The following is an 18,148-nucleotide window of genomic DNA, read 5'->3' on the forward strand; positions in this document are numbered from 1 at the left end:
ATTTTTTTTAACCAGTAGAGCGACTTATGGTAATGATTTTTTTTAAATTCCCGTATAATCGATTGTCATTTAATAATATTATGAAACTTTGATTGTTGAGTCATCATATATCAAATAAAACATCCTTCTCAAGAAAAATTAATTTATAAATAGCATCAATTTAATGGGATAATTTACAGTCGAAACAATCTTGAAACGGTAATTAAAAAAAAAAAAAACCTCGCGCATTTCCACAATATTTGGTTTATGAACCTTATACAGTGTAAAACGGATTGAGGGAACTTTTCAAATATATGAATTGAATGAGTAAATAAAGAACTTACTCCGTACTAATAGGCTTAGCTATTTTTATCAAGTAAGATGGATCTATATTTACATACTTAGATCATTCCACTCTCGAGAAAGATTATGAGTCTGTGCATTGCAAATCCATTGCAAAATTGTGTAAAGATATCATGAAAATATATTAATTAAGCGACTCAATTTTTAAACATTTAAAATACATATTAAAAATGTAAGAAAACAAAGTTCTGTGCTGAGTTGTGATTCCAAAATGACGTTCGTATTTTTGAGTTTATTTTTTTTAAAGTTGCGATGGAGCTTTCGGACCACGATGAATTGAGTTAAATAAACAAAATGGTAATAATAACTCACCATTTATTTTGAAAAGTACAATAAAATAATTAGATTTCCAAATTTAGTTTCAGGTTATGACTCGTTAGTAAATAACTTATTCATTTTACAATTCGTGAGTGCATTATTTATTTTTTACGAAAAATTGTCATCTTAAATTTTTGATAATTTAAATATTTTCATTGTGGTGAATTTATTCACAGATGAATATAACAACATGTGCAGAAGAATCGTATTACTTTTTATTTTAATATTTCATTGTCTGTGTTTTGTTCAATGTAAAAGGATCATTGTTGGTATGTATTATTACTATTTTTTCGAAAAAAAAATCTGACAAGCGCATCGCGACGATATTCAATTTTTCTACTTTGCTTCATTTTATCGAATTTCTAAAAAAAATCCAGGATACGTCTCGGAGAAGGAAAATTCCGTGAAAAATGTCACTGCACCAGGTTCATCGGACCCCGAAATGGAAAATCCATTGGAGCGGCTCAATTGGGCCCTCAAGTCCTATCAGGTATCCGACAACGTTTTGGATATTTTATCGACGAGTGAGTGACGTAAATATTTACATCAAAATTCGAATCCAGTCACATAATACCTATACATCTTTTTTTTTACGATCGTTGCGTAAATATCGCTTTGCATAATCGCGGTCTCTCCCTCCTCAAAAAAAAGTCGAAATAAAGGAGTAAAAAAAACGGCGTGCTTTCATTCAATTTTTTTTTTGTGCTTCATTGCAGTCTGCAGCGCACTGGAAGGCGGCGCCGTGACAATCGTCGGCAATCTCAAAGAGGTGAACGCTTTTTACGTGCAGAACATATGCGACTCGATGGAAATACCCTACGTATCCGTGAACTCGGACACGCTTCGCGATTACAGCAACGCCTTGAACCTTTATCCGGACCTCGGCGTCCTTGGACAGGTAAATCGCAGAGGCGCAACTATTATTAGTTTTTTCAAATGTGTGCAATATTAATACGCGTAAGCTGCCGCCGCCGCGCGCAAAAGCCGAGGATGCGGATCGACGCCGAGCTTCTGCATGAATAAATTAACGATTGAACTTTCGATTGCGCATTTAATGTGGGTCATATGTGTGCGTATACGCAAGGCGCGCACAAACAAAGAGATAATAGAGCAGCAGCTCAGCGAGGGAGAAGAAAAAAAGATCTCCGATTGCGTTTCCCATGGAACTTCAACTCCATTTATCCGAGTATATTATAAGCAAAAAAAAGAGAGAGAGATAGAAACGTATATAGAAACGCGAGGATTTTGGAGGGGAAGAGGCCAGGTGAAAGTGAGCTCTGCGAGGGTGCAGGTGTCAGATATACTCAAACACACCTACACACCTACACATAGACATTGGTATATTATATAGAAAAACGTCAGTGTGTGCGTAGGTAGGTGGGTACAGGTCGTTGCCTACATACATACGCATTAAAATCGGAGAGACAGAGAGACAGGGAGGGAGAGGGGGAGAGTATCGACGAATTGCGTGTGCTACGCAACGTGACCGAGCCGAGAGACTCGTGAATTACACACGTGCTATATACACGCATATAATAATCGTGATATATTCTACGATCTCATATAGCTGAGCCTACATAATGCAGCCTCATAATACAATGCTCCGAATAAAACTCGTACTCGAGGAAGCGGAAACAAAGGGGGGTTGCGATACTTTTCGCACTAGTCGCTTAATATGAATTTTTCTCTACTCCTTTCGGGGGTCAGTTCTTCAACGAGCTGATCGACTCGATGGAATGGAAGACCTACTCGATACTGTACGACTGCACCGAGAGCTTGGCCAACTTCAAATTCAACCAGCTCTGGGAGAAGGACGAGCCCTTGGTGACGTTTCGCCTGCTCTCGACGACTCAGGACAATCGAGGAATTCTGAGGAAGATCAAGGAGTCCGGGGAGAAAAATTTCCTGATCATTTGTAAGCCCGAGGCTTTGAAGAGTATCTTGCACCAGTCGCTGGAAGTTGGAATTCTGGCTGATCATTATAATTTCATCATCACGTCGTTGGTACGTATTCTTTTTATCAAAGAAATCTTACTCGATAGACAATTTCAAAGGTACTTTCCGATTGATAGGATTTCCAATCCGAGGATCTGAGCGAGTATTACTTCTCCGGCGTCAACATGACCGGCATCAGGCTGATCAACGTCGATCGGCTGAGTGGAACTTACCAAGTCGATCTCGCCCCGCTCGAGAACTACACGACCACGGAGTATCTGATCAACGACGCCGTTCTCTCGTTCGCCAATGGCTTCCGTCGGCTCAAGTACAGCACTTCCGGTCTGCAAAAATCCATTTCTTGCAACATGAGCAATAACTGGGAGTACGGCATTAGTTTGAGCAATTTCATGAAATCCGTAAGTTATTATCTCGAGAGAAGATGTCGATGCGAGTTTGTTCCGCGACGTACGAACATAAATGGGTTCTGTAGGTTCAAACGACGGGATTGACCGGTCTCATTCAGTACGACGGCATCGGAATTAGAAACAATTTCGAAGTGGAGATACTGACGCTGACGCGCTCGGGCTTGGCCAAGGTCGGAAACTGGAACTCGTCGAGAAAAATCGAGTGGATTCAATTGAACACAGGAAATCCCGACGCCGAGGTATCGTCGTTGCAGAACAAGACCTTCCGAGTACTCATTGCCATGGTAATTTTATCATCTCAACATCACCGACGATCCTTCGATATAGAGACGATAAAATTTTCATTCGAGCGATCTTTCTCTGTGCTATCAAAAAAAAAAAAAAAGTCGCCACCGTACGGAATGCTGCGCGAGACGGTATCCAAGATGTCGGGCAACGATCAGTACGAGGGCTTCGGCGTCGACATCATCCACGAGATCAGCAAGATGCTGGGCTTCAATTACACTTTCTTCGTTCAGACGGACAACGTTTACGGCTCGCTCAATCCCGCCACAGGCGAGTGGAACGGGATGTTGAGAAAGATCATGGACGACGTAAGAGGATCGTTATTTTTCTGCGTGTCAAACTTTCAAATACCAGCATTTTGTTTTAACTTCTTTTTTTGCAGGAAGCGGATTTGGCCATTACCGATCTGACGATCACGGCCGAGAGGGAGACAGCCGTCGATTTTACCATGCCCTTCATGAATTTGGGTAACTTATCATTTTGGGCTTCTCCGATTCTCCCTTCGTTTGTCGCTCACACATTCCGAAAACAATTATCAGAGCTTCCACTAATTTTGGAGAAATTTAGAAAATATTTTTTGATTTAAATTAAGTTAGTAATGTATGTTTGATTAATTCAGGCTTGCATATCATTAGGTAATATTTATCTAAAATCTAGTAATCAACTAATCGTTCACCCCATTCACGGCTCCAAACAATGTGTGGAAAAAATCTGTTCTGATAATTCAATGAAGGGCTACAAACTAAGTAGCCAAAAAATGAACAGACGGTAATTATTAGTAAGTAGTACGCGAAATTTGGTTGAACAATAAAAAATTACAACGAAAGTGAACAAAAATGTAATGGTAGCTGATAGGGGGCACAATGTTTATTGAAATTTTAGAAAAACACATGTATGAGTAACTATACATATTTACAATTGTCAATTATATTTTTTTCTTGTGTCATGGTGGTATCTTTGGTGCCAAGATAAAGCCCATTTTTGTCCAAATTTCTTCTCGCATTTATTGTATGCATAATCTTAACAACCCTTGTGGACTGTCTTTTGATGTCTAATCAATTTAGATTTTTGTCCTAATTTCCTCTCGCATTTTTCGCATGCAAAATCTTTGCGATTTTAGTGCATTGTATTCCAGTGGACTGTCAAATTTGATTTTTTTCCAAATTTCTTCTCGCATTTATTGCATGCGTAATCTTTACGACCCTCATGGACTGTTTTTTGATGTTGCATCAAAGTACCTCGTTCACCAAATTTCTTTTGGCATTTGTCACATGTGAAATCTTTGCAACCTTCGTGGACTGTTTTTCTGTGTCTAGTCAAAGTGCCTTGATCCCCAAATTTTTTCTCGCACTTGTCGCATGAGTAATCTTTCCGACCTTCGTGAACTGTTTTTTGGTGCCTGATCAAAGCGCTTGGAGCTCCAAACATCTTCTCGCATTTGTCGCATACAAAATCTTTGCAACCTTCGTGAACTGTTTTTTTATGTAAAAGCAAATAATGTTTGTTTCCAAATTTCTTCTCGCAATGTTGGCATGCTTCATTTTTCTGACCTTCGTGTACTGTTTTTTGGTGTCTTAAAAAATTTCTTCGATCTCCAAATTTCTTCTCGCATTTGTTGCATGCAAAATCTTTGCGACCTTCGTGGACTGTCTTTTGATGTTGCATCAAAGTACCTCGTTCCCCAAATTTTTTTTCGCACTTGTCACATGCGTAATCTTTGCGACCTTCGTGGATTGTTTTTTGGTGATGGAGCAAACTCTGTTTTTTTGTAAATTTTTTTTCGCAATTGTCGCATACGTAATCTTTCCGACCTTCATGGACTATTTTTTGGTGTCTAGTCAAATAACATTGTTTTCCAAATTTTTTCTCGCAATTGTCACATGAGTAATCTTTGCAACCGCCGTGTACTATCTTTTGGTGGTAGAGTAGACTCGCTTTTTGTGTACATTTTTTCTCACACTTATCGCATGCGTAATTTTTGCGACCTTCGTGAACTGTCTCTTGGTGTCGAATCAATTTTGATTTTACTCCGAATTTCTGCTCGCACTTATCGCATGGGTAATCTTTGCGATCATCGTGTACAGTCCTTTGGTGGGAAAGCAAATGGGATTTATATCCAAATTTCTTCTCGCAATTGTCGCATATATAATCTTTGCGACCTTCGTGGGCTACCCTTTGGTGCTTAAACAAATGCTCCTTTCGTCCAAATTTCTTCTCGCACTTGTCGCATCCATAATCTTTGAGACCATCATGGATTATCTTTTTGTGGATTAGCAAATTCCTCTTTCGTGTAAATTTCTTCTCGCACTTGTCGCATACGTAATTTTTGCGACCATCGTGTACTGTCCTTTGGTGAAAAAGCAAATGGGATTTATATCCATATTTCTTGTCGCACTTGTCGCACGCGTAATCTTTGCGATTTTCGTGGACGTTTATTTGATGCTTAAACAAATGCTCCTTTCGTCCAAATTTCTTCTCGCAATTGTCGCATCCATAATCTTTGTGGCCGTCATGGACTGTCTTTTGGTGTATGAGCAAACTCTTTTTTTGTGTAAATTTCTTCTCGCACTTGTCGCATACAAAATCTTTGCGACCTTCATGGACTACCTTTTGGTGTATGATCCAAGTTCTGCGAGCCCAAAATTTCTTCTCGCATTTATCACATGAATAATTTTCCCGACCTTCGTGTACTATCTTTTGGTGGATGTGCAAATCTGTTTTTTGTCCAAATTTCTTCTCGCATTTATTGCATGCATAATCTTTACGACCTTCATGTACAATTTTTCGGTGTATGAGCAAATCGTTTTTTTGTCCATATTTCTTGTCGCACTGGTCGCATGCGAAATCTTTGCAACCTTCGTGTACTGTTTTTTTATGTCTGATCAAATTGCTTCGATCTCCAAATTTTCTCTCGCATTTTTCGCATGAGTAATCTTTCCGACCTTCATGGACTGTTTTTTTGTGTTTGATCAAATCTGATTTTTTTCTAACTTTCTTCTCGCGACTATCACAAGTGGAATCTTTACGATCGTCGTGTACTTTCTTTATGTGTAAAAGCAATCTATGTTTAGTATCAAATCTTTTCGCGCACATTTCACATAAGTAATTTTTGAAAACTTCGTGAAATATTTTTTTGTGTTTGAGAAAAGTTGATTTGTTTTCAAATTTCCTCTCGCACTTGTCGCACATGAAATCTTCGCGATCTTTGTGTAATAATTTCTGGTGCGTAAACAAACTCGATTTTTTTACAAATTTTTTCTCGCACATATCGCATGCAAAATCTTTGTGACTCTTGTGTTCTGATATTTGATGTCTACTTAAATGACTTCGGAACTCGAATTTCTTTTCACACTTGTCGCATTCGTAATTTTTTTGTTGATTGTGAATTGTGTCTCGGTGTGTTATCATGATTGATTCTAGTTCAAATACCTCCTGACAAATATCACAAACATATTTTTTATCATCTGAAACAACAATGTCATGTTTACTTGAATTATCTTTAGAGACAACTTCCTCGGATTTCTTCTCACCTTTATCCATTTTGGTGCCTGAATCAAACGATTAATCTTTCTATTTAGTACCGCGGATACTGAATGAGTAAAATTTATCTTTTAGTATTAGGGCTTTCTTCATCGGGGAAGATAACATTCAAACTCATTTGTTTTTAATGTAAACATGAGCAGTGTGTCGAGGAAATGTGTCAAAATCATCTATGTTTACGATCATAATGTTTACAATTTAGTTACCGATTTATCTGCTTATACATTGTTCTTATAACATTTGAAACAACTTAAAAGTCTAACATGGCGACGATTTTATTAAGAAATCTTTAAATCTTCAAAAATTAAGTACTTTCAAAAAAAATATGACAAACGACTTCAAGTTCACACGCAAACGTTGAAAATCTGCCGTCCCCATGCCATGTCGAGATTGGCGTGCTCCACACCTCGTCACTGTTCGAACTCAACTCCTTTTTTTTTACGCGCATAGGTATCAGCATACTGTACCAGAAGCCCAAAGCAGCTCCACCGAGTCTCATGTCGTTTCTGTTGCCTTTCTCGGCCAAGGTCTGGCTCTACCTGATCGGCGTGTACGTCGTCATGTCGGCCCTGTTCTTCACGACCGGCCGCATGTGCCCCGACGAGTGGAACAACAACAATCCCTGCATCGAGAATCCCGAGTCCCTCGAGAATCAGTTCACGGTCAAGAACTCCCTCTGGTTCACTCTTGGGGCTATTATGCAGCAGGGTTCCGAGATTGCTCCCATGTAAGACCTCATTGAAAGAATCATCTTTTATTTGAGTCAACGTTAAACTCGCTCCCCATTTTTTTTTTCTTTTTCAAGTGGAAACTCCACGAGGATGCTGGCCGGCTGCTGGTACTTCTTCTGCCTGATCATGGTCTCGTCTTACACGGCCAACTTGGCCGCTTTTCTGACCGTCGAGACGGTCGAGCGGCCGATCAAGAACGCCGACGACCTGGCCAATCAGGACGTGATCAAGTACGGCGCCAAAAAAGGCGGCTCGACCCTGGGCTTCTTCAAGGACTCGAACTCGTCGACCTATGCCAAGATGTACGAGTACATGGTGAACAATCCGAGCGTGCTGACGTCCAGCAACGACGAGGGCAAGTTCAAGGTCATGAGCGACAATTACGCTTTTCTGATGGAGTCGTCGTCGATCGAGTACATCTCCGAGCGCGAGTGCAATCTCACGCAGATCGGCGGTTTGCTGGACCAGAAGGGTTACGGCATAGCGATGAAAAAAAGTAAATTTTTTTGGCTTTTCACGCGCATCGAAAGCGTTTTGTCGAACGCGTTGAATGATCGAATGCAAATTGTTTGTCGATTCAGACGCTTCGTACAGAAACGAGCTGAGTAGAGCAGTCTTGAAATTGCAAGAGATGGGCGTACTTACCTCGTTGAAGAACAAGTGGTGGAAGGAAAAGGGTGGCGGAGGCAGATGCTCGGTAGGGACGACTGTTCTTTTTTAAACTTCAAAACTTTCAATTTCTACCTGTACGGCTCCTACCTTGCAGGAAGACGGAGGCAGCGGTCAAGCCGAGGAGTTGGGTCTGGCCAACGTCGGAGGTGTGTTTCTCGTCCTCATCGTCGGCACCGTCATGTCCTTCTTCGGCACGATCTTTGAATTTTTGTTCTCCATATTTTTCGAACGAACCGATCCCAACGTACGTTGTTATACTAGCAATTGAGTTTTGCAAAGCTCATAATCTAACTACTTTTTACTTACGATATACTCTTTATTTGCTTGCATATATAGATAAGCGCAAAGAAAAAGCTGCAGGAGGAGGTCAAAATCATCGTCAAGTTTGGCGTGATGACCAAAGCGACGAAACCTGAAGAGGGCGAAGAACACGAGGACGAGGAGGAAAATATCTGATAAAAGCTATTGCGCCTTGTGCGAAGTTTCAGATTTACGCATTGTTTATTGTTGATAGTTACAAGAAGAAACATAACTGTAAATCTTAATTGTTATCCTCAGTTTTTACGTTTTACGCGATATAATTGTATGTAAGAGATGACATGTACAATATTTGTTTAAATTTAAAGATAAATATAACAACAGGACTAATAACGAACTATAGTTTTTTTTTGTTAATAGAAGTCTACGTTATTTTGCTCGGGACGTTTATCTGCGACTTATTTTTCTTTCAACTAATCGTCCGCGCCGCAAAAAATAGAGATTTATAATCTGATCAATATTTTCTGAAATATTTGGCATTATATATAATAATATTGATGTATTTTATTTTATAATATATAATATACTATATATATTGCTTTTAGAAATGAATTATTTGCGCCCGCAAATAGATCCGTATGTAAGTGTGTGTTAGGTGTCTGTGATAATGTCGATCAATTAATGGTCGGTGGTTTTGTTTAAAATTTTTCTTAATTGAATCGAAAAATTGAATTAATTTTACGAGACAAAGAAAAAAACGAGACTCGACGCGTAATTGTCTTTTTTTTTACTTCTCTTTTTTTTTAGTTAAAATGTCTAGTAATCTTAATTATCGTAATAATTTGAAAATCTTCAAGTTTCGTAACCGCCACTACTTAAGCCAGCTTTGGGTTCTACGCGCGTCAGCTTGACGAAGCAATCCTCTAAGAACTGTATCATCGACAGGTACAGGTGCTCCTTGACGCCGGAAAGACTGTGATCTATGTCTGGATATATCTACGAGAGAAAAAATGTGGAAATTTGAGAATCACTGACTCACGATGATAATTGAAATAAGGTGACGTACCTGCTGCCTAAATAAAATGCCACTGTCGGTCAAGTGGCGAGAGAGAACTAATGATTGCTGAAATTGTACGTTGCTATCTGCTGTGCCGTGAATGAGGAAAAACTTTTTACCCTTTAAATCCTTGACTTTTCTCGTAAGATCGGCCTCGAGGTAGCCCTGATAATTCGACGATACGTTCGGATAACCCATGTACTTTTCCGCGTAAGCCGAATCTGTAGTACAAAATTTTGAAATTCAAAACGTGTACTTATTATTATTATAATTTTTTTATTATAAAATCATACCGTGCAGATCCCAGGAGACGATGGGCGCCACGCTGATGCCGCAGGCGAAGACGTCCTGATCGGGCCTGAAGAGAGCGTGGGCCGCGACGAATCCGCCGTAGCTCCAACCCCAGATGGCGACTCGACGCTTGTCGACGAAGTGCAGCGAGTCGCGCAGGTACTCGGTGACCTCGAGCTGGTCCGCGACCTCGACGCTGCCCGCCCGATGATAGACCTCCTGGGTCATGCGACAGCCCTGGCCGCCGCTGCCCCGGGCGTCGATCTGCGCCACGATCATGTTCATTTTGCCGGACAGGTAAGAGTTGTAATCGAGCTTAAAAATATCAGTCACTAATTGCGATCCGGGTGCGCCGTAACTGCGGGTGGAGGAGAAACGAGAGAAAAATTATGATCGATCGTTGAAGCGAAAATGAAAATTTTGTAAGACTATACTTACGCTTGAACTACGAGTGGATAGCGCGTGATCTCCTCGTCTCGCAGAGTCGGTGGTAAGTACAATTTAACTTGCGCCGAGTAGCCGCCACTTATTTGAACGGGGAATTTCTTGATTTGCGGAAGAGCTATATTTGACATTTTTTCCTGTGCGTCGCAATTAACATTTTTTCATTTAAATCGTTGTTCACCAAAAAATGCGTAGAAATGAGATACAGAGTAAAAATATTACCTCCAGTTCAGAATTACTTTCTAACATCAACAGAAAACGAGGCTTCGGTAATTCTGTCCTATAGAGTGCTACTAACGGGACACCTGGACCCAGACATTCCAATACGAAGTAATGTAGATTTGGTGAAAAAATAGTGTTATAGTATTGGCACGTTCGTACAGCTCCTGTATGCAATTGAAAAAGAAGCGTGTCGGTTTTAATCAGGAAATCATTCGTTCTCGACATGCTGATGCGTTGATTTCGGAAAATAATTTATATCTACGACTTTCGACGCTCTAAACTGTTACGATTTTCATATGCTTATGGAGCTTTTGCCTAAATAGCAGCTATCAGCTAATATCGTAATGAATTTCTAAGTATGACGTTATCGGTTAGTTATCATGTTAGGATTCTAATGTTGTTACCTAGACGTTTTCTCATTGTGTTATGAGAGGTTTTACATCGCTACGAATTCTCGTCGGTTTTGGAATCTTTACTATTGATGTATGCAATTACGTTATTTATCATGTGCATATGTTTGTGTGAGAAAGATTATTTCTATAGGATTTATGGCGCTGAAGCGTTTTTGGAGTTTACGTTACGATGGGAACTGTGAAAAGCTCTGAACTAATTTCTTCGTTTTCTGAGTTTTTGACATTTTTACGATTGTTTTGAATTAATATACTCTTGGTGCTTATGCTTTTTCGAATAATCGACCGTTTTCTATAATACATTACACTATAGTGCAACCACTTGGCCCTATTTTAACGTTAATAAAAAAAAAATTCAACGATTTGTCGTGCCCATTCTGCGAGTGTGCTCATAGTTAGTGTTTAGCAGTTCGGCCGAGCAATTAAAAACAAAAATGAAAGAAAGTTTTGCCTCGTTACTTTTGCAATTTAATTGAAATAAATGTTGTACAAACTCGTTACCATTCTGGGCTATAGCAGCGAGATCGTGTCTGTGTGTTTGTGTAACACCCCGAAACTCGAATATTAGGAATTTCCTGATTTATCGTTTGTTTTTTTTTCGATCGTAGCCTTCATTTATCGTGTCTCGTCCGATGTAATTCTATTGATCGTAGATACATTAAAAATATTTTCATTTTGAAAATGAACAATAAATAAATAAAAAAAGAATCGAAGCTATGAAGCTCGACTCCGTAAAATAGCTGTAAAAAAACTTACGTAGCTGATTATGTTTGACATTATCTTTCTTGCTGCTTCCGCTGCTCTTAGTCGTGTTCGTCGCGTTGGTCGTCGTCGTCCTGTCCGCGTCGGGGTTGCGATTCTTATTAGGTTCTCTACTGTACTCGTTAGCGAGCTTATTATCATCGGGAATGATTAATCCCGATATTTTTGAAGGCACATAATCTACAAATGGATAGTGGCTTTTGGCATTGATCAACGTACTGCAACTAATACACGTTATAGTATCGTCTTGATTGTTATTATTATTGTTAGACCGTATCACAGAACTGATACGATAGAGATGACGCTGGGAGGGATGAAGCGCCGGAGTTCCCATGAAGTAACTGCGCAGCAACGACGAGAAAAGCGAATTATAGAAAAATCGGTATAAATTGTAAAAAAAAAACAAAAAACAATCGTCACTTACATGGTATTGTTGGCGTAATCCCAACCGAGGATCTTGGTGACCTCGAGCTGGCCGTGCGTGAGCGGAAAGACCTGCTTCTTGGTCACGTCGACGATCACAATGTGTCGGAAGTTGCCGTGGGCGCCCTGCTTCACGGGCGCTATGGTGATGTAGTGCGAGCCGTTGAGGGTGAAGATGGGCGGCTCGCTGGGGCTGTCGAGCCAGGCGCCGTGCTCGTCGCCCTGTATCTGCTGCACCTCCTGGCACTTCCACAGCGGATTCTTGCAGATGGATATCACAGAGAGATTTTGCAGCCGATTCATCCACGTGATGCAGATCTCGTTCGGCGATATCCACGTGGCGCCGGTCAGGTAATGATCCCTGCGAATTTTAAAAATCGTTATACATATTTGCAAAGCAAATTTGGGAGAAGATCGAGGAGACGACGGCTCACGTTGCTTCGATGATCGGCGGTGGCTTCACGGATTTGACATTGATGTTGTTGGGATCGGCCAGATCGGCGACGAACAGCGAGACCGTCGGATTCGGCGTTTCCGGCTTGGGATAGCGCAACGATCGTATCTCCGGATAGACCAAGTGGCCGCCGTCGCCGTACCAGGTGTTGTGCTGCTCCTTGACCAGCGAGTCGTTGAAGCTGGCGTAGAGCAGCACCTGCGAGTCCTTCGACATCCAGATCGCGTCGCTGCTGTGCAGGATCTCCTCTGCGAATTCGTTCTCCGAGTTAGGTATTTTTCGAAGACAAAGTGGAAACGAATTCGCGATTCGTGTACACGTTGAACGATAAAACAGCGATAAAAGGTGAAAAAAATATAACAACCGAACTTCGATGAAGGTGCACCGAGGAAAGGATCTATCTACAGAGATAATCTACGTTCTGGCGAATGATTTTTCTCGGAAGATAATCGCCGGTTACGTGTGTGTGCTGAGTGTCGAAGAGCCTTTTCAAAACCTGCACAGATTGGAGCTGCGAACTTTATCCGTATACGTATAAATTTTCGGAAAGCCTGTGTAATATAAAATGAGATGCTTGTGACGAAAAAAAAAGAAAATAAATAAATAAACAGGAAAAATTGACTCAATAATAGTAAATCTCCACACATCGTGCGGTAATCTCCCCTGCTGAGAGAGAGAGATCGAAGGGCGAAAAATTGTATACGACACAATCCAATATATTATATAGACTTACCCTCGTAAAGCCAATCGGTCAGACCGTTGGATATTATTCCGGGCACGGCGTTATTGGTAACGCGATAGCTCGTGCTCGAGTGCGGATCGAGCTTGTAGTAGATGTCGTAATCGTGAACGATGATCAGCTTGTGGCCGCGGGGCGTCCAGCGGGCCGACAGCAGATACGGCTGGCCGCCGCCGCCGGGCCCGTTCTCCTGGATCTTTATGGCGACGGTCGCCCCGGAAGCCAGATCGTAGACGGTGTACTGGGCCAGGTAAGAGTAGCGAAACAACTGCTTCATATTGTGCGCGATCAGCAGAAACTTCTGATCCGGCGACAGCGAGAATTTCGCCGGAGTGAACCGCTTGAATACGTTGTCGTGCACCAGATTGATGGAGCTGAAGTTGGAGCTCGAGACGTCGAGCAGCGACACGCCGCCCCACGTGTCGCGGTAGCATATTTGCCGGTGATTCACCCACGTACCGTTGAAGAGGAGAGGCGTCAACTCTCCGTAAAGTACCTGATCCAGGGAGAGGATTATGGTTTCCATGAAATTCAACATTTTTTTTTTTCATATACAGCGGCACTCACATCCGATAATTTCAATCGTTGACCTTTGATCCTCGAGCTCTCGTCCGGAGGTGTGAGCAGCGCGACCGACGTTACGATCAGTGCCAGCACCGCTATGATGACCAGCAGAGCTATCAGTATACCCCGCCAGTTTCTCTGATTCGGATTCGTCGACACCAGCTCCTATTCGTTGATTTTCATGGAGAAAATAATGGAAAAAAAATTGTATTGATCACGACAGAACAAAAGTCCATAAAGCTGCCTGCCTGCTGCACGCGCGAACGGCGCGATAAAGCAAAACGCGGAATAATGAGATGCAAATAAAAGAGAGAGAGAGAGAGCGAGCGAGCGAGCGGGGAAAATGTGTTAAGATTGCTTGAAACGACCCCCTTTTACTATGCTGTACTATATGCCTGCTGCCCTCAGGATATAGAAGCGCGAGAATGACCTAGCGGATTAAGGCAAGCATGAGCGCCTAGTTTATTAATATAAAACCAGCGCAGTTATAATAACGTCATGCTCGTATTGCATTTCTCTCTCATAGGTATACGTGTATCGCGTTGTGTACGGAGTGGACGAATCAATTGTATATTATGCGGAGAGACATCCCACGTGCGATCCGCCTCGCTGCGCTGCTGCTGCTGCACATGTATCATTCGAGTGTGGCGATATTTACGCCGAAAATTTCGCAAAATGTTTCTCTCGTTCAAAATTTCATGCGAGAACCGCGCAACCGAATATTTTATCTATTTATAAGCGTACAAACACGGCAATTGCGCTAAAAGCTCCGCGGCTAAAGCTCGCAAAATTCTATCGATCTCTCGCGTGGCGCGGAACAAACACGAAAAAAAAAAAAAAAGAAACGAGTTCACAAGGCCACCCACGCACTGCTGCTCGACTAGACTCGCATGCATAATATTATGATATTTGCGCGCACTCGCGGATGCGTCGAGCGAGTATAGTCTCATAGGTCGATGATGCGAGATTACGTTACCTCATCGTCGTAAAGATTATCGTCTGCCATTGGGCGATGTTGTTGCGGTCCGACTTGCTTCTTCCTTCTTAGCTCGACTTAACTTATAAGCGCGGCCAATACGCAAAAATCTACACATCGAGCTGCTGCTGCTGAAATCTCGCTCTCGGCTCGTCCGCGATTATTGCAACGCTCGATGATGACAACATCGTGTACTACTACTGCTGCTGCTATGTGCATCTAGCTGCTCGGCAACTTGACTCGAAACTCCGACAAAAAAATTAATAATGCGTTTTGGAGCGCAGCACGACGACGATTTTCTTCTCACCCACCACCACACCACCACCACCGACAGTCGTAGTGGTGTGTGTTGCGCGAAAACTGCGATGTGCGCGGAACTGTATGTGCATACAGAGAGAGAGAGAGAGAGAGAGAGAAGCGAGAACTCCCCCCGAGAGAGAAGGAGAGAGATGACGAGGGAGTCTGCGCGATTCGCTTAAGCGAAATATGTTACCCTCGTCGACTCGGCGGTGCACATCACGGCACACGGTTGATGATGTGCGTTGCTAACTACCTACCTATTATTTATTTATTTATTTACATTTGCGTCATGCAGGTGAAACGATCGAGGATGCGGCGGCCTGCACAAGCATCGACACGTGTACGGCAGCCCAATGATTTTTCGCGTCAATTTTACGATTTCAATAACTCGAGCGATATAATCCCGTGTGCAGGAAAAGCGCAGGAGCACACGAGCTTTTCATGCTGCAGCTGCCACCTATATCTATATAGGCGAGCTTTTGTATCTCTATACGTGTATCGCGAACTTTTCGGAGTTATAGGTATATAGGATTCGATAGTTGCAGTTTAACAGTTTTGGCCCGCGCGAACGTCATACGTATACGAGAGATGACCTTTTGACTTCTATCGACGATGGTTCGTCCGATTATGATTTTTTTATTCGCTCAATCGAAGGGCAATTCGTAATTTATGAATGGAAATGCGCGTTGAAATGACTTTGACGAGTTATTGAGGGCCAAATTTAGAAAGGGATTAAAATCTACCTCTAATTAGAATTCAATTTTGCTTTAATTTTTCAATAATTATACCTAAGCTCTGAATGACCCGAAAAGCTTACGCAAAGCGATAAATAAAAGTATTTTAATTCACGAAAGAAAAAATATATTTGAATTAAAGACAATTCAATCGAGACGTAAGCCCAGCAATATACTGGACAAATGACGAGTTGTCAGAGTCATACCAATAATAGTAGCTCTGAGTCCGCGTAATCCCACCGCAAATAACATATGCGCTCAAATAAGAAAAAACCCCCTGCGCCCCATTTGTATTCATTTCAAAAGGCATCCGCCGAGGTAAATTGTCTTTCGCTCGCTGGCCCGAGTCGAGTCGGTTCTGTGGATCTTTGTGTTGCTATTGATTTCGCCGCCGCTGCCGCGCGAAGTTATACTTGCGGTTTATATAGACACCCTCGTGCAGTCGAGCGGACGAGTTTGTGCTTTTATCGGATAAGGGTAAAAAAGGCGAAAAGCAGCCCGGGATTCAGATATGAAATTACGATGTTTTTGTTCGGTAATTTTGACGATGAGCGCGGTATCGGCGACCGCGGCGAGTGGTTTGGACTTCAATCGGTTTGGTATATATAATGATCGTTGTGTAGAGAAAAGCTTTTGTGGTATTTTTGAATCGTGAGAATAAATTTTGCAAAAATTTTAATGATCGTTTTGTTAAATGCAGATAAAAAAATGAACGCGCTGGTGCGTTCGTTGAAGTTCATGGCCGAGAGACCGGGTCAAATGAACGTGGATACCATTTTGGGAGTTACTTTTGTCGAAGGTGAGCACAATCTCGAAAGTAAGATCAAATATAATTTTCAATGTATCCTTCGTTTTTCATAAATTGCGATACATTTCGTTTTAGCGAACATAAAGGCGGCCCTCGCGCACAAAAATCTCCTGTACATCGATAATCACGGAAGGTCGATGCTGAAGGAGATACTAAAATTGGCGACGCACACGAGAAAACATCTTCTACGATCGTTAGCTCTGAACGAAGACATAAAGCAGGGTAAAATATAGAATTTATTATCATCCATAGCGCACTTAAAAGTAAATTGCATTATTTTATATACGCTTACGCGCGCATAATATAGAAATGCCGTGATGCGCATCGCGACTTTACGATCCAATAAAGATTCCTGCCACCGAGAGAGAGAGAGAGGAGCTTACATTTTCCCCTCAAAATTATCTCTTTTTAAGTTATCAACGCCATCAACGATCCGGATTTATGGATCGAGCCCGTCGTCTGGAGAAACATGGAGAACAACGACGCGCACCGCTCGACCAACGATAAAAAGAATCATTCCACTCGGGCGTTGCAGGATCACTCCCAGAGCCGTACGAGCGATCGTTGCATCGTCCGAGTGATCCAAAGCTGCGAGATCGATGACGTTTGCCGAGATTTCGCTCTGCGAGACCTCGACTCGGCGCAGGCATACACCTCGACGCACAAGCTCTTGCTGATCAAGCTCGCGTCCGCGGTAATAATAAGCTCTTTTATTTTATTCTATTTTCGAGTCGAACTGGGCATCGAAAAATATTTTCCTCTTTCTTTTTTTTTTTTGTAGCTTCGATGCGACGCAGAGATTTCCGATGTCTCGCCGTTCGTAACTTACGCCCTGTGTGCCTCGATGATGCGAGAATTGACGAGCTACGAAGCTGCCGGATTTCCGAATGTCAGCAAGGATCTGGCCACGGAGCAAAGTAACGTATTCTCGATTGAGCTAAATATTCATTCGTGTCAACTTCGTGTCACGCGTGTAATCGTAAAAAATTAATTCTCTCAGTACTCTTGTGCGGCATGGAAGGATACTTGAATTTTCTCGGCAGACACTACGAACAGCTGTTATTGGATTGGCAACACCCGAGCGGATGTTACAGTGGTGTCAAGTAAATTATTTTTGCCTAATTATATTTTCAATAACTTGGTATCGAGTAAATCTCATCTTTTCCTTTTTCAGGTATTCGCTGGATGCAACTTTGAAGCGGAGATATTATCGACGATCCGGAAGCTTCGTGGATTACGGATGCGTTAATCACGCCACAGGCCTCGGAGCTGCCGCACTTGCACTCATGATTCGTAAAGACATCGAGACGTTTTCATCATAAATATTAAGTTAATGTCAATGAATAAATGAATTCGAAAATTACTTACGAATCCTGTGGTATTTTATATAACACAAAGTTGATATTCAAAGCTGGATATCGTTTTGGGGATCAGGATACCTTGGAGTGTGAAGGA

At 41.9% G+C, this 18,148-nt stretch overlaps 3 protein-coding genes across 3 annotated transcripts; 2 read left to right on the plus strand and 1 right to left on the minus strand.

The window, feature by feature from the left end:
• The first annotated feature begins 428 nt into the window (after positions 1 to 428).
• LOC106656966 (glutamate receptor ionotropic, kainate 2) lies at positions 429 to 8,906 on the plus strand. The gene is made up of 15 exons (XM_014378189.1): positions 429 to 639; positions 702 to 748; positions 837 to 929; positions 1,038 to 1,184; positions 1,377 to 1,558; positions 2,368 to 2,664; positions 2,733 to 3,014; positions 3,089 to 3,307; positions 3,410 to 3,616; positions 3,691 to 3,775; positions 7,299 to 7,575; positions 7,654 to 8,075; positions 8,161 to 8,276; positions 8,346 to 8,495; positions 8,588 to 8,906. Exons 3-15 carry the CDS (start codon positions 851 to 853, stop codon positions 8,705 to 8,707), a joined length of 2,583 nt encoding a protein of 860 aa, XP_014233675.1. The 5' UTR covers positions 429 to 639; positions 702 to 748; positions 837 to 850; the 3' UTR covers positions 8,708 to 8,906.
• On the minus strand, positions 8,734 to 15,171 carry LOC106656956 (dipeptidyl aminopeptidase-like protein 6). Its single transcript, XM_014378177.2, has 11 exons — positions 14,852 to 15,171; positions 13,879 to 14,040; positions 13,306 to 13,807; positions 12,553 to 12,820; positions 12,120 to 12,479; positions 11,690 to 12,036; positions 10,524 to 10,687; positions 10,296 to 10,438; positions 9,860 to 10,215; positions 9,576 to 9,787; positions 8,734 to 9,505 (listed from the first exon to the last, which is right to left on the minus strand). Exons 1-11 carry the CDS (start codon positions 14,879 to 14,881, stop codon positions 9,362 to 9,364), a joined length of 2,688 nt encoding a protein of 895 aa, XP_014233663.1. The 5' UTR covers positions 14,882 to 15,171; the 3' UTR covers positions 8,734 to 9,361.
• A 1,203-nt stretch (positions 15,172 to 16,374) lies between these two features.
• On the plus strand, positions 16,375 to 18,015 carry LOC106653142 (UPF0764 protein C16orf89 homolog). Its single transcript, XM_014372422.2, has 7 exons — positions 16,375 to 16,484; positions 16,586 to 16,684; positions 16,769 to 16,915; positions 17,107 to 17,387; positions 17,475 to 17,610; positions 17,694 to 17,796; positions 17,868 to 18,015. Exons 1-7 carry the CDS (start codon positions 16,397 to 16,399, stop codon positions 18,013 to 18,015), a joined length of 1,002 nt encoding a protein of 333 aa, XP_014227908.2. The 5' UTR covers positions 16,375 to 16,396.
• The last annotated feature ends 133 nt before the right edge of the window (positions 18,016 to 18,148 follow it).

Source organism: Trichogramma pretiosum, unplaced genomic scaffold (assembly GCF_000599845.2).
Source record: "Trichogramma pretiosum strain Unisexual culture from Peru unplaced genomic scaffold, Tpre_2.0 scaffold1, whole genome shotgun sequence".
Lineage (NCBI taxonomy): Eukaryota > Metazoa > Arthropoda > Insecta > Hymenoptera > Trichogrammatidae > Trichogramma > Trichogramma pretiosum.